Raw genomic sequence first — 25,012 nt, forward strand, 5'->3', positions numbered from 1 at the left:
TGTAAACAGGGAACAATGAGGGCTGATGAATATTATTGGGAAATAATGAAGAAGGTTTTGGTTTTATGATGTATATCAGTTGAAGACGTTACAGCACTTACAGGTATCAATATTATGAAATGTATTGATACGAACAATTTGACAATTCTTGAATCTCAAAAGTTTTGTATTTAGAAAGTCTTCAGGGTTCAAGTTTGAGAATTTCATTTATTTCTCTACAACAATTCATGCTTCCCGAAATCCTATCAACACATGTTCATAAAGTTCTCGGAAGAAGTCCTAGAATTCATAGTCCGTATCATAGGTGACCGTAATTAATATCATCGTAATTAGCATATTCCTCTCGGCGGGTTACTATAGAATCTATCGAATTTGACGAAAAACGAGCCGTCGAGACGAGAAGAAGGACAGATCGTCCAGCAGGAGATCCCCGTAAATCGTCGGACGATGTTCGCTGAATTACGAGCGATATCGAGGAAGGGCACCGGCGATATAATTAAGGAGGCGATCATCCTCCGCAAGCCTGCTCGTGTCTCGCGTTGGAATCCAAATTTTATGTCGGTATCATAAAAGCGCGTGACGGCAGAAGAATTAGGACGGCACTCAGTCTCTCCACCGTCGCCCCCATAAGGTCCGCTAGAAATATACAGGGTGTTCCACAAAAATTTTTATTTCTCTGCTATTATGAGGGTTGAAAATGTATCCTTTTTATAATTAAGAAAATTCAGTAAAGAGCTTTTGGACTAATTCACATAGCTGTCAAGTGAACCATAGTTTGATACTCTCTCTTGTCAATCATCTTTTACTCCCTTTTCAATAAGGGAAACTTATTCCATAATATTTTATTGAGATGAATCACATGTGTTAGACGATACAGTACTTATTTATTATGCTTATCTATGCTAATGGTATAAGGTCATAGATCAAAGGACACCTTGAAGCCTCGAAAACTTTCATCGAGGATTTCGAGCAGCGATTACACCAGAAACACCTCCGGTTGGCGTCGGCCCGAAGAAAAGATAATTACCGCTGAATTCCCGAGCTCTTCTAGGCTAGATGAGGCCATCAATGCACAGCAGGGAATCGCGACACCCTCGTCTTCTTTTCTGCCTCGTCCTCGTGAGGGTAGCCAAGAACCCATATTACTCATCCGTATCTCGTTCTTACTCTTTCTTCCTTCGTAATGTTCCCTCTTCATCCATAAGCCTCGTTGATTTAAGGCTAACGGACACGATGCGATGACGTTTTGATTTCAGACCGATTTGACGCTGATTCGCTGATATTTTTATGAAACGGTGTGACGCGATGAAATGGCGTATCGTTATAGGGAAATTTACTGCGAAATTGTTATGGTAGATGTCGCTGAGATCGCTTTTATGGTACTTGAAGGAAAATTGTTGCGGGATAGAACTATAATTTCAAGCTTTTAATAAGAGAAAATTTATGTGAAACTATATTCCTAAATCAACCCTTTCTGTCAACCTTATTTTATTCAAGTTTGGAAACTTCTGCTTGAAAATTCTTTTATTTTCGAAAATGTCGAGATGTGCTTCCTACATAATTATCGCAATTTATAATTATAGCCATTCTAGGTCTATTGTTACAAACGGAGCAATTGTTCAGTCTTCCAGCCCTCAGAGTCCCCTGTATCTCCGTTCAGAAAAAGAAGAAACAAAGACCGGCGGCGCGAGTCAGGTGCTAAATAATTTCTGTCCCAAAGCAAGGAAAGAACGATCCGCTATCTTCGATTCTTCCACGGCTATCTGTTGGCCACATGACATGGATATAAGTTACGAGCGTTCGAATAATTACACGGTTCGGGTTCGAGGCGAGTCGCGGTCAGCGGAAGGCAAAAGACAATTTTACGCAGCGGGGCACCGTCGTCCCTGGCGACCCGGTGGCAATCTTCTTTTCTGCCAACTATTCTGCCCCCATGAAATCGACAGGCTCTCTTTCACCGAAGAATCGACTATCGAGAACTTTTAATGTACCCCAAAATGAAATATCACATTTTCTTCGGCTGCGACTATTCGCCTCTTTTGTGGGGGTGCGATATATCATTTCTCTGTTCGTATTATTATAACTCAAAATTTTGCTGTGCAGATAGTATCTTATTCTGTAAAATTAGACGCTTGAATTGTGCTAACTGTATAAAATGGTATGTGCAAAATGATATGTGCAAGATGTAGATATGGTGTGTCACATGTGGCAGGATGCAATACTGTATATGATTAAATAAAACGAAATATGTAAAACATGTCATAGACCATATATAGACATATGAAGTACAATAACATACCTAGACCATATATCACATGAAAGACATGTGGTATATGTAGCAACTATATTGAACGTATACATATGTGCCTACATCAGCAGTATTTTTTTTAATATTCTCACATAATAATCAGTACATGTACTTTTAATGTGAATATGATTAAAACCGAATAGACTACCTAATAGTCTAAGTTCTATAACATCAGATGAGTAGCCTAAGATGTAAAAACGATCACCAACTAGCAAGAGATATCCAGTTTTGGAAACTGGACCACAGTACTTCCGAGGGTCGGTTATGTTAGCACATCCGTCAGTATGGAAAGTTGCCTTCATTAGTCGGTTCGGTATCCGAGAAGCGGGATCCATGGGTCTGCTTTATGTAAATCAGTCGCGGCGTAATTGGCACTGAACGAAAAAGCTAATTACCGAAATCGTGCACCCGGGACCCCTAGGACCCAGGGCTCCATCAGCGCCCAGCGGGATGTCGCGACACCCTCGCCCCTCGGCCATCCTCTTCGTCTCTCGTTTTCTTTCTCTCTCTCCTTTCTGTCTATGTGTTATATGCGTCTTTCCACGGACACGATCAGCGAGGGCCGCAATATTACTCATCCGGGACCGATATACGACTACCTGCTTCTCGATTATACGCTGCTACTCGGCTGCGCCGACTCGCGTCCAAAGTGGCGAAAGAGATATATTTCGGCCTGTTCCACTCCGTTCCTCTTCTCCTCCATTCTTTCTCGAAATAAGTAATGAATAATATCGTAAATCTCCGCGTGTCACCGTTCCGTGCACCCTTTGTGCGAAAGTGCGCGAGAAAATTTGTTTATGGAGATTTAGTGGCTCTCGACCGGCGATTTAGGGCCAATTTTATGCGACCGCTAAAGGGCGCTGGTACCGGCCTTGTTACTTGCCGTACTTCGCTCGTTGATGAGTTGATTAATGCGAGTTCACCTATTTTGATTGTCGATGATGGATAATGGCTTATGATATTTGTGGATACGGCTTTAACGCGGCTCCTGATATATGGCTAATGCATTGCAAGTTCTTATTGCACTTGTGGAGGTTGGCTGAAGTACTGTTTGGAGAAGGTTGTTTCGGAAATTTGGGAATTTAGGATACTGAATCATAGTTCTGATATTTCAATAAACTATTCCTGAATTATTCCTGATTTATTTCCATATTATGTAAGAATCAGTTGGGTCTATTCATAAAACCTGTTTCAATAAGAAAGCTAAAATATGTGATTATATTTCCTCTTCTTTATAGCATTCATGAATATCTTCCTGTACAGTTGCTTTTATTGATAGTGTGTGAGATTGTTGGATAAATTTTATTTCCTAATTTAAACAATAATAGAACTAGTGAAGCAACCAGATCTTTTGAGTATCCAATGACCTTTACATTAAAGCTAAAAAATAGCAGATAGCTTTCTAAACCGAAAATGCGAAGAGGCACCAGTTATTCCAGTGTCATGGTCCATAATTACCAGGAACCAGCACGTGTCCCGTGTCACCATCCCCTCAGTCTGGGCCAGCAAAAAGGACAAGGGCTGCAAGGGTTGTCAGCGAACCCATGTCTGCCATCCGGGCAGACACGGTTTTATCGCGGCGGGCATTGTTATGCGCGACCTAAGACAAGGTGTTTCTCGGCTCGCTGACAAAGGGCAGCACCGGCACAACAAAGAAGTCCGCGGCGAATCGAAGACGGTGCGCGTGAAACGGGGGAGGATCAGGGATGCAGCGGGACGAGGGCAGTCGAAAAAGTCCTCCCTTTCCCTTCCCCTTTTTTCCTCGCCTCCGCGGCGCGCGTAAAAACCTTTTCTCCGAGGAGATGTCACTTATTAATTCTCCCATTCTCTCGGAGGCAGCAAAATGAATAGCGGGAGCTGACTGAAGCCCGGGCTACCCCGCCCCCCGAGGAATCGGCCGCTGGCGGAATTCTTTCGGTGAGAAAAGACAGAAGGTGGACAGGAACGAGACGTATCCCGCAGGACAGCCGGTGGAAAGGTCAAAGGATCCTCCGGCTACCTGAGCATCCTCCTCTGGTGTCAGGTAGAGGAGCGTATTGCCCTCTGCGCCTCTCTTTTCAGCGCGACGATTAATAACGTTCTATTTTTTTCTTCTTTCCGTGGAAAAGGGGTGAGACACGAGGAAGCTGCCGTTTAAGGAAAACCACAAATTTCCAGCGGAATAACTCCGTGTGAGAGGCCGCGGACCCCTGCTGGTCACCTTTGAACAATCCTCGGCTGGGACTCATCGTCTCGGACTAACACGGTTGATATATGGATTTCCGCGGGCTGACGTCATAGGAAGCTGGAACTCGTAAATATTCGCGTTGCATTTACGGATATTTTTTGTTGATTTTACGAATCGTGATGATGGTTAGGTTAGTGTGCGTTCGCTTGCTGCGCGCTCGTTTAGTGTACGCTGTCCGGCGGCCGCACTCGCGCATGCGCGTACTGTCACTCAACACGCGATCTACGATATTTTCTGTAGTAGTTTAAGTACAGAGATATATTCAAGTTTCATGTGCCAACAAGTAAGCTCACAATAAATTTATATACACAATTTCAATGTCTTCTTATATATGTATTTCCCTTCACTGTTTTAAAACCTGAGACCATGTCAAAAAATTCCATAATTCAGAAATACAAAAATTGAAGAATTTGAGAAATGAACACTTGCAAAACTTAAACATTCTGACAGAAGCACAAAACTGTCAAATTCACATATGTGTCAGACCATATGTCAGAAGAGTCAAATCACACTGGTATACAAATTCACAGGCAGTTCGCGAACACACGAATCACGTTGAAAGTAACCTTTGCGATCAAATTTCGATCAGCTATCAGACTCACACCCAATCGTGTTCAAGGAACTCGAGGGCAGAGAGTAGTATCGCGGTCGAATCGCGACGCGTTAAAGGAGGACACCGCAACGATCTCAGGGTGTACCGTTCGAAACGCCCGAAGGATATGCCGTGGAGGAAGATGCAAAAAAGGCAGGATGATCGGGCAGCACTTCCCACGAAGTGTGCGAGCGATCAATGGGGGAAGCGAGCCGCTGCATGACGAATGGGGGCGCAGCCAATTTAGATGCATAGAGGTCGTGCCGTAGGGTCGTCCGACGACCTGTCGTGTCTCATTCCTGCGAGGACTACGTCTACGGTCTCTTTCATTCGGCGTAACGAGGACGATCGTGCCGGCTACGGCTTCAGCTTTTCTTGCATGCTCATTATCGAAACGGTGAAAGGCCTGTGCCACGTTCGATGCTGGACGTGAAATCCATCGCTAATGAACTGGGCCCAGCTATCGGTTCGAACTACGGATCGACAGTCGCCTGGATCGTCTTTGTTTGTCGGGAGATTGGGAAACTCTGGTCTTAGGGACAATCGGATGATGCGATATTACTCGGAAGGTGCGATGATGTTACTTCGAGGTGCGTGGGTGTGAAGTTAGGGTTCGAAGTCTTGATGCAGAGGCACTTCATAAGGTAAGTTTGATTGCGGTCATTTTTGGAAATTTGGTATTTTGCAGTTTGGGAATTTGAGGTCTGGCATTTTTTTAGTTCTAGGTGTTTTTAATTTTGTTCCATTACAAATATAAAACTTACCCCAAAGTTTCGTCCAAAACTAATGAAACAATCTCTGCTTATACCAGCAGTAATTCTTGAGGAAGCTAAAGCTAAATTTGTATACTTTTTGATCATCCTCATTATCGGCACTTTGGCGACTCCGATAGACCGCATCCTGGGTGGCACCATAATTACTAACACGAAACCTGAGGTCGGTTCGCTGATTGGCGGATTAAAGCTGACGATGACGAAGATCTCTGAACGTCCCTGATGTATCGGAGGCGGATGGTAGCTATTAGAACGAACAAGGACGAACACTAGCATTGCGTCTTCATTATAAATCCTGAGAATCACCCAAATTGATAACGGCATCCGAAGGCTGCTGTAAGGGTTCTCGTAATACTTTAAAGAGGGCTCGCCTCCACCCTCACTCAGCGGGGTGTCTTCGGCAACGAAATAAGAGGAGGCCACTTTTGCTTCTTCTGTTCTTTCAGTTGCTCGTATATACTCAAACGCGTTTCCTTGTTCTTGTGATCATCCCTTAAACTCCCTGTAACATTATATAATTTGTTTTTAAACAAATTCTTAACGAAAAAATATTTATTTTTTATTAGTGTTATTTGTAAGGATTTGAAGAAGAAGTCTTTCGAAATTGAAAAGATTATAGGGGTAATTAATCACTCATAAACGGACCGATCAGGCTAGGACCCTGGTAGCAGTTCAAGAATAGAAACTAAACGAGGATCTCCCTTCTCAGACATAAAAAATTACCACAGTCTCCGATTTTCCCAATAAACGGTCGGTTAGCAATCGACACTGTTAATAAAAGACTTGAGGGTAGCAATCAGAGGACGTTGAAAGCGGCAATGTCCAAACGACGCCGTAAAGTTCCGCGTAAAATAAAGAGGACCTCAAAGAGAGAGCAATGGAATCTTCTCACCATGAGGTGTCTTCTCTATCCCTCACCTGTCCACCTGCTTTTACAGTTCTGTTGTATTTTAGAGCACTTCTCGTTATAGACGAGAACACCTCTTGTTATAGATCTTAGGGACAAATGGGTACTTTCTGTTGGCTTTAGAATTATAGTTTGAGGAGGGTTAGTTATAGATTGCCACGCGTTGGATTATTACATAGTAGATTACCACTCGCTAGATTACTACGCGATAGATTACGACACGTTGGATTACTACGCGTTAGATTTCCACGCGTTAGATTACGACACGTTGGATTACTACGCGTAAGGTTTCCACGCGTTAGATTACGACACGTTGGATTACTACGCGTTAGATTTCCACGCGTTAGATTACGACACGTTGGATTACTACGCGTAAGGTTTCCACGCGTTAGATTACGACACGTTAGATTACTACGCGTTAGATTTCCACGCGTTGGATTACGACACGTTACATTACTACGCGTTAAATTTCCACACGTTAGATTACGACACATTGGATTACGACGCGTTAGATTTCCACGCGTTAGATTACTACGCGTTAGATTTCCACGCGTTAAATTACGACGCATTAGGTCGTCACAGGTGGTATAGCTTCGAGTTGTAACCTCTATGCATTGTACTCGTTACGCGTTGAAATCTCCACGCATTATAATTGCTATGGATCGTGATCATCACGCGTTGTAATTTCCATGCGTTACAATCTCTACACGCTGTGAACTACGCAATGAAATACGTTCTAACCTCCACACATTAAAATTCTCACATGCTGTAATCTTCACACATTGTAGTCCCCACACGTCACAATCTCCACACAATATAATCTCCACACTATCGTCTCATATCCTCTCTGTCTCATATCTGCCCTACATCCACCGATTACAACACCTCATCATAACCCATCGCCACATATCGCCACGCGTTACATGTCCACATCCAGTTCATATTCGCCCTCCCGACAATAATGTCGGGGTGGCAGGCATTCAAACAAGGAACTCGTGATGTTTCCTTCACGAAAGTGTTCCCCGAACGGTTCCTCGTCGTCTTCGAGTCCTGGAGGAACGAGGGAACCAAGTCTGGAAGCAGCCACAGCCCTAGCTGGCTGACCGGTGGAAGATTCATAAATTATTTCAGGAAAAAAGGAGGAAAAGTATTTCCAATTACAGTTTTTTGTGAAGGGTTGCCGCGGGCCACGCGGCAGGGGGTCCGCTTAATGGCGACCCGCGCTCGCCGCTCCTCCTCCTCCGCATCGTCTTCGTCTTCTTCTTCTTCTTCTACTCCTTCATCCGAGCTTCTCCACCTCCAACGCCGTCTCTCTACCGATTCTTCTGGGTCCTTCGACGCCGCCAACGCGGCGTATATTCTTTTTCTTTATCCGGCCACTAGCCGGACCACGTTACTCCACCTCTTCTTCCCGTCTGACGAGCGACGGTGACACCAAAGGGATCGATCATTTCTGGATTTTTTCCGATGGGGTTGCAGGGTGAATTGCAACCGGTTTTTATTCGCGAGTATCGAGTATTTAGTTCGGATATTGCTGATCATTTAGCTCGGAGGATCACATTGTCTTAGAGAGGATCAACTTTTGAGAGGAGACTTTTAGAGAAGACTCTTTAGAATTATTTCAGCGTAGAGATCTAAGGACACTGTAGAAGTTGTGAAGAATGTTTTCACATGATAAAAGATTGAGAAAGTATAAAGGATGCCTGTTTTAAGGGTGGTGAACACGACAGCCTGAACCTTATGAGTGGTCAAACATAACCGCAATGTGATTTATTGCTATCATGGTTGCCAAAACGTAACGCTACATTGGTTTGTTCTGTGCGGTTGAGATAGACCTTTGATCGTAAGAAGTGTAAATTATGGAGACGTTGAAAGATCCCTTTGCTTTGTGAGTTTAGACATGATTCCATATGAAAGTTTCGTCTTTCATAACATTTACAAAAATCATGTAAGTTTTAAAATAAAAGAAAAATGTCACTGGGGACTCGATACATTAATCTTACTATTACAAGTCTGAAACTTTGGATATTATGCTAAAAGAGATTTTTTAAAAATTTGTCTATGAAGTGTATATATAAAATGAAATTTTCCAAAATCTTCAGCTTCTTTTTAGAAGTCTTGTAACTTCAGAAAATCAATGTCTGAACGAAGACACAGTCTGAACGATATCTAACAAGTATCGAACTGTTTCAAAACATCTTAACTTGATTTTGTTCAATGTACCTCATGATCTTGTTACATCAATATACTAAACTAACCTCTCAGGTTGATTACTTTAATCAGGGCAACATATCGTAACAGTGCTGATCTTACAGTCTTAACTATGAATCTTAACTATCTAACCTTATAGTAACTTTACAGTACCAAATTCCTACAGGTAAGGGTTGAAGCAGAAATTGGGGAAACGAGGTCGCGAATAGCGGTGAAAAGTGAGGTGAAGAAAAGACGGGCGAGTTAGAAAGAGGGCTGTTGGCTTGTTTATGGTCGTTCGAGGCGGACTTCCCGGAATGCTCGGCCCGTGTAAAGCGAACCTAACCAAGCGACGGATCCGGCCACGACCCCGCATGCGGGCTCGCTCGATCTCTCAGACTCAGGAACATCGAAACGCAGGACGTATTGCTCTGTCACCCACGGACCGGCGATCTATTAGTTATGAATATTGTTGCCCACGGCGGTACATGACCGGCTCGGCCGCGTGGTGTTCTCCCAAAATATGTACGGAGACTCGCATACGATGTCCTCCCCCTCCTGCCCGGTGCACGCGGCCATATTCATTCTGAAATGTCACGTAAACTATAGATCGACGTGCTACAGAATCGCGAGGTTCGCGGTGAATTGCCTTGAGAGTAATTGGGTCATTTGTGGATACTTTTGGTGTTTCTTAAGTTGGTTGCGATGGACTGTTATTAAGTTTAGGGGAGTCGAATTTGGAGATTCGGAGATTCGGGGATTCAAAGATTTGGAGATTCAAAGATTCGGGGATTCAAAGATTCGGAGATTCGGAGATTCGGGGATTCAAAGATTCGGGGATTCAAAGATTCGGAGATTCGGAGATTCGGAGATTCAAAGTTTCGGAGATTCGAAGATTCAAAGATTCGGAGATTCGGAGATTCGGAGATTCGGAGATTCGGAGATTCAAAGATTCGGAGATTCAAGGATTAGGAAATTCGAAAATTCGGGGATTCAAAGATTCCGAGATTCGAAGATTCAATGGTTCGAAGATTCAATGGTTCAAAGATTCAAGGATTCAAGGATTCAAAGGTTCAAAGATTCAAAGATTCAAAGATTCAAAGATTCAAAGGTTCAAAGATTCAAAGATTCAAAGATTCAAAGATTCAAAGATTCAAAGATTCAAAGATTCAAAAATTCAAAGATTCAAAGATTCAAGAATTCAAGAATCCAAAGATTCAAAGGTCCAAAAATTCAAACATTCAAAGATGCAACTATTTGAAGATTGAAAAATTCAAAGATCCAAAAATTCAAAAATACCAAAATTTACTACATGCACTTTCTATCATTTCTATATCAGTAAATGATCGAAAATTGCGTAAAATAGCCACAAGTATTACCCCACCTTCAGCTTCATAATACAAAGTAACCCTCGTTGAAGTTTTACGTAATCCTTCGTCACCTCTCATTTCTTGCTACAAAGAAACATAATCGTGTAATCCTGGAACCGGTAGAGCTTACTGTTCCCAATGGAGACCTGTTTCCCTGTGATGTTCATATTTGCCCGGCGGGATGCTCCAGTTAGCAGCTTTACCGCGTAACCTGTCGTTATTATTATTAATTTCAGGCTTTTTGCGGCAGCCGGTAGTTACTGCTTGGTTTACTGCTGTGAGAAATCTTGGCGGGCTGAAAATTGGCCAGTGCTGTATCGACACTCTGAGTCGCCCTTTTAAAGCATTTTTTCACCTGTGAACAATTATGAGACATTTAATAATTAATAATATTTATATGAAATATTATTAGCTTAGGTAAAATATTGTTGTATATTTGTGACAATAAATGTTTGAATTTTATTGAATTATTTGTAGAATTATTTATAATTAAATTTGTAAAAAATGCATACTTAAAAATAATAATTATTGCTTTACAATAATAATTATTGCTAACAATCGCTTTCGTATCGATATAGCTTGCAAGATAATCACAAAAAATTCGAGACAATGCATCTTGCCCATTAACATTTTCCAGAAAATGTTACTAAAATGCCAGGAGGATCGTCGGAGCGTTATAGGAAGGATATCGAAGGCGGTCTCGAAGAAGAAAGAGCAGAAGACGAGGAGACGATGAAGAAAAAGAGTTCGATTCGTCGTGCATTCCGTCGGCGTAGCCTTTGAATGACAGATCGATAATTGATCATTATTATCGTATGACTGGGCCCTATTGTCGAGATATTTCTGCGTCCACTCCTCCATCTCCTTTTCGGACTGCGTGAATCCTTTCGGAGACTTCCAGTGCCGCACCCTGCTTGGGGTACCGCCTGCGGGGTCAAAAAGTCACTCGTGTTACTTGAACACCCGCCGCGAGTGTCGCGCATTCCAGCCCAAAATCCTTCTCGTCTAACCACCGACGAATGTGGACCAACTTACGTCATTTCTTTTTTAACAACGGAGAATAATATTCTACTTCTGTGTAAACAATAAATGAATCCTTTATTAAGATTGCTCTTGGATATCATTAGGAATTTAGTGAAAATAAGGTCAATTTTGTTTGAGTTTATCAGCTGAGAAATTAGGTTATGTTATTAGGATTAGTGTTAGTAAGAAATTTCAAGGTTTTTGAGTATTTAGGGTTAGGTTTAAAATTTTTATATTCACTATGTCTACCATATTTATATTCAACTCAGATCTGACCTACAATTCACAGCTAAAAAGAATATTTATGTCTACTACTCCTACACTTAGGGTTCTATATATACATCTTAGTAATTAATAATCACTATGTTGTCAAATTAAGTCAATAATTTATAACTTAAATGCGCTACTATAGTTATGGAGGTCATAGCCAATCAGACCCGTCTGCATTCTTCGCAGCTGCAGTTTTATACAATTTCCAAAATGTCTTCACAAGTCAGCAAAAAAGACTTGACATTACCCAACGACACAATCGCAACAATACCCCCGTTGAAAAGTCCATCTGAAGATCATTCGAAAAAGTGAAAAAACAGGATGAAAAATCATGGTCACGAAGGAAACTGTGCGGTCATTTTCACGCTGCGATAGAGGCGGCGACGTCTGCAAACGCGAAGAGGAATCACGAGTAAAAGCGGTTGAAGAGCGACGGAGGGAAAGAGGGATGGCAAGGTGCCCCCCGTCGCGACTCCATCGCCTAATCATTCTTTAAACGTGCATAAACAAGTCTCCGCGCCAGCAATCGGGGGATGGTATATGACTAATGTCATTCCTGAAGCAACGAAATTCCCATCCTTTCTCCTTCGCGTCCCACCCCCGTTCGCCATCCCTCGCGACGCTTACGTGAGTGACCAGAAACCAGAAATCGAAGCGGAGAAGGACGAACCAAATTGGAGATGCTTCCATCTTCGGGTGGGGATGAAACGGGATAGGTTAGGTTAGGGTGTAGGCGAGGGAGAGACAGAGGAGATGAGACGAGGCAGCAGCAGGCGCGGCAGTCTAAATCTAAAATGCAAATACACTCAACAAATCACTATCGGTGACAGGTATCCTTACTTTTAAAAAAGAGGAAGGAGAAGCCGGTGTACGGACCCCCTGCCAGGGGTTTCGAGGGTAACTCCAGGTCCCCTGAAGGCGAGTTTACACCGCATGCGGTCAACGCCTGTTGATGCATCCTTCCACGGCTGCTTCCTTGTACGCTGTCGCGCCGCTCTGTTGCGGTGTTAATGTACGCAATTCGATACCTACACGTGGAAAGGAAGGTGCTACCTTTTCTTTTTCGAGAATATTTCAAATGTAACCGCTCTTCCGTAAGTAGTGGCCTTCAAACTTCAAGGATATTTCCAAGGTTAGCTAAACTGCCGATACCTGAACTTTACAATAAATCCTTCATTTTTATACTCACTGAATTAACAAAAATCGCAAGTTTGTCTGCGTCCACTTGAACTCTAGTACTCGTCTATCATTTTTGGTAAGTGTCCACATATTGTAATATTTCCAAAGCTACACAACACATGGAATCAGAATACACTGTAAGATCTGTAAGTCTAGTACCGAGATCTACTAACAAAAAAATAAATTTGTTAGTGTCAGAACAAGACAAAATTTACCTCCTTTGTTAAGTAACATTGTAGAAAGAATAAGGTTTTAAAATTAGGCAGGTACCTGGTACCTTATGATTTTGAATCGTGGTCGTCGGTGGTGAGGTCCTGACTAATGGAATCACGCTTGCCTCCTGGTGATACGTAGCATCATCGAAGGATTTTTCATGTTCGCTGGGTTCTTCCCTCCCGTCGATGCAACCTCCTATTCTAATCTTTCAGTTTAGCTGGTCACATAGGCTATCTCGTCTTCCAACAGACGCTCGTTCATCGACGGTCAAGTTATGCGTTATTTATGCCCCAGGAGAAGTCTGGAGGCAAGGCGGCGGTGCTGAAAGTATCACATTTATTTTATTCACCCTCTTTCACGGCACAGTCCCAGCCTTTTATGTTCTGAAGCAGTGGCGATGTTTGAACATTTTCAAATTCGGAGATTCACTAATATCAACTTTACTAATTCAGTGACTTTATGTTTCATTTAAACTTTCGCATTCAAAATTTGATATTTGGGAACATAGATAATTCTGATGTACTTAGATACTTGGACACTTCTCATTTTTATCCTTCAATAATTCACTTGTTTTTAAATCGTGACAAATATATAGCTTCAATTTTAGTTGACTGATAGAACGAACACCAATTATGTAATAAAAATTCCAAAAATGAACAGCTCCGATAATCGAAATGTTCAAGTAGCGAAAGAAGTCAGAAAGGTTAGTATTCTCCTACACACGATCAGGCCCTGAAGAGACCTGCGGCCTGCACGACAGGGAGCACTTTATCCAGTCGCCTAGGAAACAGTAGGGGCCGTGTCACCTTGAAAAACATGGGTGACGCCACTGGGATCATTGGTACTCTTTTATTATGGGTGCCGTCTTGTCTGAGGATGGAGGGTATTTGTTATGGTGGAGGAGTGTGTTGCATGGGCGTGCTGGTTCGATAGCGTGTAGGCATTCGGGGGGAGATTTTTGTCTGGGTCGAATTGAACTGTGAAGCTGACGTGCTTGCATCGAATGATTTGCATGATGGATGTTCCAGTATGAATTACGAATTAATTTCTGCGACGTTTGATCGAATACAGGGTGGTGCAAAAAGTAAGTAGCAAAAATTTTTCCATAATATTTTTCCTTTACTATAGTTACAAATATTGAGACAATTGGAAGCGTCAATTTTATGTCTGTATATTAACTATGAAAATCATGAAAAACACATTCATTTATTTTATATTTATTTAACGAAACGTGGACATAAATAAAGTACCTGTATATCATATTAGTAATGTACTTATACCGCGTGTATTAAACAAAGTATATAATTAATTAATCAAAATAAATCTTACCAGCTGAAAGTATATCTTTGATGTCCACACGTCGGAGCTGCCGACATTGTTGTCGCAAGATTATGTCGGTGGTTGTAAATCTTGTCGGTGTAAAATGTCAATGCAACAGTGTATGCAGAACCGAGCTTGTAACGCTCAATTTCTCTTACATCAACAATGCAACGGGAATGTCATAACCACTGATGTCATCATGGCATAATCGGTGTAGACCTGCCATCATAAAAGTCAATTGCACTTTAGATAATAAAATACATGTTTTTAATAAAATGCTGTAATAGTTATAAAAATTAATGATTTTAAATGAAAATATATGTATGTTCACAATTCATATTGCAACCCCAGTGATAGTTATAATTTTGTTAATAGTGAATTTCCACAATTCTCAGCTGGGCCTTAGCTCCACTACAAAGCTGACACTTTGAAATCAGTAAACTACAGTCTCAAACTCTCACCCCAAAATTTCAGATGCCAAGTACGTCGTGCAAAGTCGATAAATTCAAAGTGGAATTTAAATTTCGACTCGAGAAGGGCGCAGCAGAGAACGTTCGCGCGTCCGAGAGGAACGGCTCCTCTTCGGCGCGGTTGCTCGCGGACGAAGTCGGTTGCACCGCGAGCATCCATTGGCATCACGCCGCGAGGGAAGCGTGCTCGCTTTGCTCTTTGGAGCGGCGGGAGAACCGGCGGAAGAAGAGGAGCCGTCGGAACAAGCGGCGGTACACGAAGAGAGAAACGGCGGGTACGCAACCGCGGAGGTGAAGATGCGTGAAAGTGGAGGTGGTTGGTAGCGATCTAATTATCTACGCGGCGGGAAGTCGCGGCCTCCCTCTGCGCTTCACCGCATTCAGGAAACAAGAGCAAATTGAAAGGTGCTCGAACGAGCCGGAGGGAGCGTGTACCCCGAACGACCGTCAGGCGATTTCGGTGCACCGCGATCGGTCCCGGGCCCCGATGCTCGCGCACAAAGGCGAGATCGTTTTACGATCTGATACCCTTTCTTTCGATCGGGCCAACACCGTCGAATTAGCGTCTTCCGCGGCGCAACGCGTGTAAACACGCTGAACGAGGATCGACCGGAATGATAAATGAAACTGGCCAAACGGATTAATCTGTCTTGTTTTTTCTCGCTTTGCTGCGTAGCCGGTCAGTCGTTGCTTTCTGCAATAAAGTTGCCAAATGGTTCTGTTATATTTACCGTTACTTCTGTAGCAGCGTCAGATTGTATTGCAATGAACTGAACAGTTCCTACTGAACGAAGGATCTACCTTAGGGTAGTAGGGTAAGTATCCCCTACTGAATCTGCAACGATAGATTATTAGCTTATGCACCTTTTAACAGCTAGTTCTTTGTTTCCCCACTAAATAACTAAACTATTAATGGAGAAGAAGCGGTTCGTATAATTGCGCGTTTCTGCCTGTCTATCACCAATATTCAGATGTCATTTGTATCGCATTTACTATATGCATAATAAGTTATCCGTAGTTCGTGAGTTGTGCCATAATTTCTACTTGCCACTTGCACAACTGTTACACGAGGGTGATTGATATCGAATGTAGGCAAAATAATGGGGCGCTAAATCATTTAATTATTCGAGTAGGGGAACTAAGACTTCCTCTACGAAGCAAAATCATTTTCATGCTATAGTAAATTGTTTCCTGTACATTATCGCTCTATCCGTGAAACTGTCAACTACCTTCTTCTATCGGAAATAAAAAAGTGTGTGAACAGAGGATGAAGTTGTACTAGAATCTTTTTACAAATATTGCTGTTTTGCAGTACACATTTGTGTGTAACTGAGAATAATAGCTTGGCGGTAGTTGTTGCAAGATAGCACTCTTATTAAAGTAAATCAAGCCTTACAATATTCTCAGTTCAGAATTTTATAATTAAAATTTATAACAAAAATTCCAGTTAATCTTATTATTGTGTAGCAATCTGTTGAAACTTGTTCGTGTGTCTTTTACGTGACATAATTTAGCCCGAATCGTTTAGTGTTGCAGAGCAATGGAACACGCACGGAAGAAGCGTCTCAAGCACCTTGTTTGAAAGTGTTCAAAAACTATTTGATACCTCTAGGACAGTACTCGTACCAAACAGAACTTAGCCAGAAGATTAACGTGACTATTGCAGCTGGCACTGTAATGAGCCTTCTAATTCCTGCAGTAAGTAAACGATATTGAGCAATTTTGGACTGACGGAACTATCGGTTGATACATTTATTTTGCATTCGACGCAGACGTTGCAAGTTCTTTCATCGCTGCGGGAAAACGATATTGACATGGTGATGTATTCCTTGCCAATTATCTTGGCAGTGTCAGTTATTCTAATACAATTATTAAATCACAATATTAACCGAAAGAAGGTATTTATATCACTGCATCGATGAAAAAACGTGTAAAGTAAAGTTGCACTAATTTTCAGTTTGATCATATGTTTGACCGCATGTCTCAACTGTGGGAGATCGCCGAAATGAATGGCGAGGTGGAAGTTTTGAAAGAAGTCACCGATGAGGGAAGTCAAATGGGCAGTATGTTCAGAAGTAAATACAATTTTTCACGAGAACAATATTTAATTCAAATGTTTAAAATATTTTAAAGTCCCTTGGGTTGGAATAGTATTACAAAAATTTTATTTTGATGCCTAATTTATTTAAGTTTCTTGCTTCCAGCAACTAAGGCCAAATTTTCTATATTTTCCTTGAAACTTTTACTGTGTAACATCCATTACATATAATGAATCATTATAAGAAAATTGTGCTTTTTACATCTTTCAGGTTCTATATGGATATTCACGATATTTTTCCTATCCATGCCGTTGTGTCCAATATTTCTGGATTTCATTTTACCGTTAAATGAAACTCGAGCTAGAGAACCACTTTTTAAACTGAATTACATGGTGGACATGAGAGATCATTTTTTCATCGAGTATTTCCATTCAGCATTCAGCTCCATCGTCGTAGTACTGATTACGGCCACTTTCGATTCGCTGTACATGGTTATCATTCATTATGGCTGTGGATTGTTCGCTTTGTGCGGGTAAATTTAATCAACCGGTGCAAATTATTATCAGTACAAAGCACAAGCTTCTGAAAATCATAGAAATATTCATGTTACGAAAAATTCATATATTTTAATGTGGTTTAATTCGAATGTTTCAAACGCAGGTATCAGGTCAAGAAAGCAGCTGAGATCGCAGGAACAAATGCCACGATTTGCACTAAAAATGATCTGTTCAGACGCTGCGTGATTACCCATCATGAAGCTATCAGGTTAGCAGTGGCAATTATAAACTATGAGCAACCGAAAACTCACAGAATTTCTCGTATTTTTTATAAATTAAGATTTTACGAGTGCATGGACGAGAGTACTCGTACAGGATACCTGATACAAGTTGTTCTCACAATGATCGCCTTCACCGTAAATGCGGTACAAGTAAGAAATTCTTATTTAAAGAGAACTTCTGGTACTGGTAAATTGTAATCATGTATACGATGTTTATTAGGCTGTTCTACACATGGACAGACCCAACGAATTCATCGCAATCCTCATGTTTATGTGTGGTCAACAGTTTCATCAGTTCGCTCTATGTTTGCCTGGACAAGTGCTGATAGATCGCAGTTTAGATTTGATCAACGATATGTAAGTTTATAAGATTTCTTTTAGGTGGATGCGTCATTGAAAATGAAAGAAATACAGAAAGAATGTTTGTAAAGAAACGAATGAAACTTACAGTAGATTTACGTTACAGTATCAATTTATTTGTATTTTGCATTTTTGTTACCTTCATCACCAAGATTTAAATTGGATGTCTTAAGTGACTTTTTGTGAGTGTCATTTTTTGTGACAATCATCAAATCGTGACTTATAATTTCTTACAAAGTGTCATTCGAGTAAGAATATAATATTCTGAACAATTTTTGTGTATGCGTAATGCTGTACACTGCAATACCATGCGTCATACAACTCACGAAGTAAGGAACGTGTCGACTAACACTGATCTATTCGATACCATGAAATTTTACAAAAGATACTCTTCCAAATGGTACCAGACACCAGTGAAATACCAAAGAACAATTCTAACAATGCAAATCAGATGCAGTAAGGCGTGTAAGCTGACAGCAGGCGGATTTTATGAAATGAACATGGAAAATTTCGGAGCAGTATGTATCACTATGTTCTCTCCCTAATATAATTATTGTTTGGTAATAGTAAATACATGGTCTGATTTAAAGATTATTAAAACCAGCGTGTCGTACTTCACGGTCCTGCTGTCACTGAGAAGCTGACTCAATTAAAAATGGAAGTGGACATTCTTGATATCGTTATGAGTTGTTAAAAGAAGAATGACATCAAATATTTGTACAGTTGGAAAGATACTGATAGTCACACTGTTGTACCTTGCTAGTTATTAATAAAAATATAGGATGTTTAATGTCATGTTTATTTTATTTCTATATCCACTTTTTAGAAATTTAAGGGTAGTTTTTACTATTAACATTTTTTTACTCTTTTGCAAGCAGACTCTTTTAAATTTTTCTGAATTTGATATAAGTTTACAATCTGCGATATAAGACTACATCTAGAAGGATATTTTGAGGGGAAGATTGAAAATTCAAAGGATTGAAATTGTAGAAATCAGGAATTGCATTATGAAGTTTGAATGTACTACATATGGAATTTAACTCCTTCCTGTGTCATTTATTTATCAGATACGTCAGTCAAGACTAACTAATTAGGACTATAACATTAAACCGAACAAAGAAAACTAAAATGTGCGTATTTTATATTCAGGGATCCTTGATAATGCAACTTATAACTGCAAATTTCAAGTTAAAGAGTATTCCAAATTTGAGTAAGGTTCGTCACAATTGAATAGTAAGTGCGTCACGAGTCAGACTCGTCAAAGTACAGAAAGAAGTTAATAAAAAAATCTTACCATTTGATCCAGTGTCAACCTATTAACAGTTGTTACCATGTTATTAATTACAAACTTACATGCACAAACTCAGATCACATAAATGTAACTCTACATAAATGCAACCCTCACAAAATGTATTCGATGCAATAACATGATGCACGCTCTTGATATTGCACGTAGGGAAATACAACCGTCCCGCGTAACAGTCGTCCAAAGACTGCTGTAGGAACACAGCCCTAACCCCATACATGTGTTACATTATAACATCTATTGAAGTGATCACAAGTATTTGCACAGAAAATATTCTTTCTGAATCATCTTATTAAAAATTTCCGACTACTGTCCCTCACTGTACGCAAGTTTTCCCGTAGACTACCTGAAATATTCATTCACAAAACAGTATTGTCAGATGCGGGTTCCTGTTGCAACTATGAAATTATAGTGCAAGCAGATTTTTTCCAGTCGTGTCAAAATGCGATCTGTTTCGTGTTTCAAACACGGTGCAGTAACTGGACTATAATGTACACCTGTCAATTCCACAACTCACGGTGCTGTTTGATATTTGATGAACGTCAGAGGGACAATATGTCAATTATTGTGTCGTTCTAGCTGAAGTTAACACCACTTTTATACGAGCCTGATTTTGTCATAAGATTTATTCTTGTGTATGTCGCAGTAGTGAAACAGTCATCCCTTTTTCTGGAGCGATAAAAGTGTATCGACGACTATTAACACTAGGGTTAATTCATGGTAATTGGTGTCGCCGATAACGCAGTCATTCAAGTAAATAGTTCAAATATATTTCATTCGGAATTTAAAAATTTAGGACTTTTAAACTTTGAGAATTTTTTAAATTCACAAACACTTCATATTACAAGACTGATTTAGATTTGTCAAATTTAAATTTATTTATAAATTGCTTGCAGTGCATGTATTGTTTCTATATTGTCAATCGGTACAGTGTCGTTCGGGGTAATATAAGAAAAATTTACTCGTATTAACCTTATGTTGTTGTAACCAGTATTACCTTATCTATAGAAGCTTCATCGTGTATCAACATTACATGATAGAATATGATATTTCGATTTAGCTTAAATCATTTAGTGTTGCAGAGCAATGGAACACGCACGGAAGAAGCGTCTCAAGCACCTTGTTTGAAAGTGTTCAAAAAGTATTTGATACCTCTAGGACAGTACTCGTATCAAACAGAACTTAGCCACAAGATTAACGTGACTATGTCAGTTGGCATTGTAACGAGCCTTCTAATCCCCGCAGTAAGTAAACGAGTATATTGAGCATTTCATTAGTATAATTAATTAGTATTCAACACTACTAAGTATCGATGAATTCTAAAATGACGGAACGGAGCTATCGGTTGATGCATTTATTTCGCATTCGACACAGGTGTTGCAAGTTTATTCATCGCTGCTGAAAAACGATATTGATACGGCGATGTATTCCTTGCCAATTACCTTCGCGGTGTTGGTTGTTTTAATACAACTATTAAACCACAATATTAACCGAAAGAAGGTATTTATATCAGTGATCGATGAAAAAACACGTAAAGTAAAGTTGCACTAATTTGCAGTTTGAACATATATTTGACCGCATATCTCAACTGTGGGAGATCGCCGAGATGAATGGCGAGGTAGAAGCTTTGAAAGAAGTCACCGACGAAGGAAGTCGATTGGGCAGTTTGTTCAGAAGTAAATGCAACTAAATTTTCATGTGAACAATATTTAATTCAAATGCTTAAAATATTTTAAATTGATGGGTCGGAATGTCATTACGCTTGTCACAAATTTGACTTTGATAGCTAATTTATTTAATTAGTTTCCTGCTTCTACCAACTAAGGCAACTAATGAATCATTTTAAGTAGAAAATTGTAGTTTTCACGTCTGTCTTTCAGGTTCTTTATGGATATTTGCGACATTTTTCCTATCCATGCCATTGTGTCCAGTAGTTCTGGATTACATTTTACCGTTAAATGAAACTCGAGCTAGACTATCACTTTTTAAACTGAATTACATCATCGTGGACACGGAAGATCATTTTTACATCGAGTATTTCCATTCAGCGTTCAGTTCCATCATCATAGTACTGATTATAGCCACTTTCGATTCGTTGTACATGGTTATCGTTCATTATGGTTGTGGATTGTTTGCTTTATGCGGGTAAATTTATTGCATTTATTGTACTTTCCAATAATTGATACTTGTGCATATATTAAGAATTTAAAAAATTTCCCTTTAATTTTGGGGAAGGAGTTGCACTTTTTACTTCAGACATATTTCATCCCCATTCGTACACATACTTTAAAAAATCTAGTAGAAAAATTCATAAACAAACGATAAAACATTATTGAATAATACTTTATTACAGCAAAAGGTAAAATTATCCTGACAAATATAATTTAAAATAATATTCGCGTGGACCTAACCTCAAACTATAAATGTATACTTATTATCAGTACAAAACACAAGCTTCTGAAAATCATAGAACATTTCATGTTATGAAAAATTCATATACTTTAACGTGTTTTCATTCGAATGTTTCAAACGCAGGTATCAGGTCAAGAAAGCAGCCGAGATCGCAGGAACAAATGCCACGATTCGCAATAAAAACGATCTGTACAGACGCTGCGTGATTACCCATCATGAAGCTATCAGGTTAGCAGTGGCAATTATAAACTATGAGCAACCGAAAACTCACAGAATTTCTCGTATTTTTTACAAATTAAGATTTTACGAGTCCATGGACGAGAGTACTCGTACAGGATACCTGTTACAAGTTGTTTTCACAATGATTGCCTTCATCGTAAATGCGGTACAAGTAAGAAATTTTTATTTAAAGAGAACTTCTGGTTCTGGTAAATTGTAATCATGTCTACGATGTTTATTAGGCTGTTCTGCACATGGACAGACCCAACGAATTCATCGCAATCCTCATGTTTATGTGTGGTCAACAGTTTCATCAGTTCGCTCTATGTTTGCCTGGACAAGTGCTGATAGATCGCAGTTTAGATTTGATCGACGATATGTAAGTTTATAAGATTTCTTTTAGGTGGATTCGTCATTGAAAATAAAAGAAATACAGAAAAAGTGTTTGGTTAGGAAGCTGAAAATATTCTCGATATTGTATGAACATTTGTCTGTGAAGAAACTAATGAAACTTACAGTAGATTTACGTTACTGTAGCGATTTATTTGTATTTTTCATTTTTGTTACCTTCATCACCAAGATTTAAATTGGATGTCTTAAGTGACTTTTTGTGAGTGTCATTTTTTGTGACAATCTTTTATCATCAAATCGTGACTTATCAGTTCTTACAAAGTGTCATTCGAGTAAGAATATAATATTCTGAACAATTTTTGTGTATGCATAATGCTGTACACTGCAATACTATGCGACATACAACTCACGAAGTAAGGAACGTGTTGACTAACACTGATCTATTCGATATCATGAAATTTTACAAAAGATACTCTTCTAAATGGTACCAGACACCAGTGAAATTCCAAAGAACACTTCAAATAATGCAAATCAGATGCAGTAAGGCATGTAAGCTGACAGCAGGCGGATTTTATGAAATGAACATGGAAAATTTCGGAGCAGTATGTATCACTATGTTCTCTCCCTAATATAATTATTGTTTCGTAATAGTAAATAGATGGTCTGATTTGAAGATTATTAAAACCAGCGTGTCGTACTTCACGGTCCTGCTGTCACTGAGAGGCTGATTCGATTAAAAATGGAAGTGGACATTCTTGATATCGATATGAGTTGTCAAAAGAAGAATGACATCAACGAAAAATATTTGTAAAGTAGAAAAAATAGTCATATCACTGTTGTAAGTTTTCAATAAAAAAAGTTTTCAATAATAAGAACATGGGATTTTTGACTTCATGTTTATTTTATTTCTATATCCACATTTTAGGAATGTAAATTAAGGGTAGTTTTTACCATTAAAATTTTATTACTCCTTTGCAAGTGAACCTTTCTAAATTTTTCTGGATATAAGTTTACAATGTGCGATATAAGTCTACGTCAAGAAGGATATTTTTTGGGGAAAATTGAAAATTCAAGGATTGAAATTGTAGAACTCAGAAATTTGGTATTATGAAGTTTAAATGTGCTGCATATGGAATTTAATCTCTTCCCGTGCCATTTATTTATCAGATTCGTCAGTCAAGACTAAATAATTAGGGCTATAACCGAACAAAGAAAATTAAAATGTTGTGCGTATTTTATATTCAGAGATCCTTGATAATACAACGTGTAGCTGCACCTAAATTTCAAGTAAAAGAGAATTCAAAATTTGAGTAAATTTGTCGCATTTGAATAATAAGTGCGTCACGAGTCTAACTCGTTAAAGTATGGGAAGAGGCTAATAAAAAAATCTTACCATTTGATCCAATGTCAATCTATTAACAGTTGTTGCCATGTTAATAACTACAAACTTATATGCACAAACTCAGATCACATAAATGTAACTCTACATAAATGCAACCCTCACAAAATGTATTCGATGCAGTAACATACTGCACACTCTTGATATTGCACGTAGGAAGATAATACAACCATCCCGCGTAACAGTCGTCTAAAGACTGCTGTAAGAACAGCCCTAACCCCATAGATTTGTTACATTATAACATCTATTGAAGTGATAAGAAGTATTTGCACAGAAAACATTCTTTCTGAATCATCTTATTAAAAATTTCCGACTACTGCCCCTCACTGTACGCAAGTTTTCCCGTAGACTACCTGAAATATTCATTCACAAAACAGTATTGTCAGATGCGGGTTCCTGTTGTAACTATGAAATTATAGTGCAAGCAGATTTTTTCCAGTCGTGTCAAAATGCGATCTGTTTCGTGTTTCAAACACGGTGCAGTAGCTGGACTATAATGTGCACCTGTCAACTCCACAATTTACGGTGCTGTTTATTTGATGAACGTCGGAGAGAGAATATGTCAATTACTGTGTCGTTCTAGCTGAAGTTAACACCACTTTTATACAAGCCTGATTTTGTCATAAAATTTATTCTTGTGTATGTCGCAGTAGTGAAACAGTAATCCCTTTTTCTGGAGCGATAAAAGTGTATCGACGATTATTAACACTAGGGTTAATTCATGGTAATTGGTGTCGCCGATAACGCAGTCATTCAAGTAAGTAGTTCAAATATTTTTCATTCGGAATTTAAAAATTTAGGACTTTTAGACTTTGAGAATTTTACATGGCCAGAATTTTTTAAATTCACAAACACTTCATATTACAAGACTGATTTAGATATTTATAAATTGTCTGCAGTGTACGCACTGTTTCTATATTGTCATTCGTTACAGTCTCGTTCGGGGTAATATAAGAAAAATTTACTCCTATCAATCTCATGTTATTGTAATCAATATTGCCTTATCTGTAGAAGCTTCATCGTGTATCAGCATTACGTGAAATAATTTGATATTTCGATTTAGCTTAAATCATTTAGTGTTGCAGAGCAATGGAACACGCAAAGAAAACTCGTCCCAAATACCCTGTTTGAAAGTGTTCAAGAAGTACTTGATAGTTCTAGGGCAGTATTCCTACCAAACAGAACTGAGTCACAAGGTTATTATCACTGTGATAGTTGGCTGTGTAATGAGCCTTCTTATCCCTGCAGTAAGTAGACAACGAATACATAACATTTACTAATACTAATAAGAATTTTTTATTTT

At 39.5% G+C, this 25,012-nt stretch overlaps 3 protein-coding genes and 1 long non-coding RNA gene across 4 annotated transcripts in view; 3 read left to right on the forward strand and 1 right to left on the reverse strand.

Moving 5' to 3' along the window:
- The window catches only part of LOC105662742 (uncharacterized), a 27,636-nt gene continuing 2,624 nt past the window's right edge, over nt 1–25,012 (reverse strand). Inside the window, exons 2-7 of the long non-coding RNA XR_013038625.1 lie at nt 14,385–14,594; nt 13,110–13,376; nt 12,850–13,007; nt 12,501–12,773; nt 10,382–10,722; nt 1–6,402 (exon numbers count right to left, since the gene is read on the reverse strand). This is a non-coding gene — a long non-coding RNA (uncharacterized LOC105662742). The remainder of the gene's footprint in view (nt 6,403–10,381; nt 10,723–12,500; nt 12,774–12,849; nt 13,008–13,109; nt 13,377–14,384; nt 14,595–25,012) is intronic.
- Nucleotides 17,072–18,761, forward strand: LOC105662764 (uncharacterized). Its single transcript, XM_076532874.1, has 5 exons — nt 17,072–17,416; nt 17,545–17,812; nt 17,883–18,019; nt 18,285–18,540; nt 18,613–18,761. The coding sequence occupies exons 1-5, from the start codon at nt 17,190–17,192 to the stop codon at nt 18,664–18,666; spliced, it is 942 nt and encodes a 313-aa protein (XP_076388989.1). The 5' UTR covers nt 17,072–17,189; the 3' UTR covers nt 18,667–18,761.
- The window catches only part of LOC100875831 (uncharacterized), a 10,665-nt gene continuing 6,361 nt past the window's right edge, over nt 20,709–25,012 (forward strand). Inside the window, exons 1-5 of the mRNA XM_076532875.1 lie at nt 20,709–20,828; nt 20,887–21,004; nt 21,209–21,473; nt 21,864–21,968; nt 24,773–24,956. Coding sequence (XP_076388990.1) covers nt 20,751–20,828; nt 20,887–21,004; nt 21,209–21,473; nt 21,864–21,968; nt 24,773–24,956 — 750 coding nt within the window. The 5' untranslated portion in view covers nt 20,709–20,750. The remainder of the gene's footprint in view (nt 20,829–20,886; nt 21,005–21,208; nt 21,474–21,863; nt 21,969–24,772; nt 24,957–25,012) is intronic.
- Nucleotides 21,947–23,145, forward strand: LOC143264699 (odorant receptor coreceptor-like). The gene is made up of 4 exons (XM_076533110.1): nt 21,947–22,131; nt 22,202–22,338; nt 22,780–22,912; nt 22,985–23,145. The coding sequence occupies exons 1-4, from the start codon at nt 22,054–22,056 to the stop codon at nt 23,036–23,038; spliced, it is 402 nt and encodes a 133-aa protein (XP_076389225.1). The 5' UTR covers nt 21,947–22,053; the 3' UTR covers nt 23,039–23,145.

The sequence above is a fragment of the Megachile rotundata genome, chromosome 6 (assembly GCF_050947335.1).
Source record: "Megachile rotundata isolate GNS110a chromosome 6, iyMegRotu1, whole genome shotgun sequence".
NCBI lineage: Eukaryota > Metazoa > Arthropoda > Insecta > Hymenoptera > Megachilidae > Megachile > Megachile rotundata.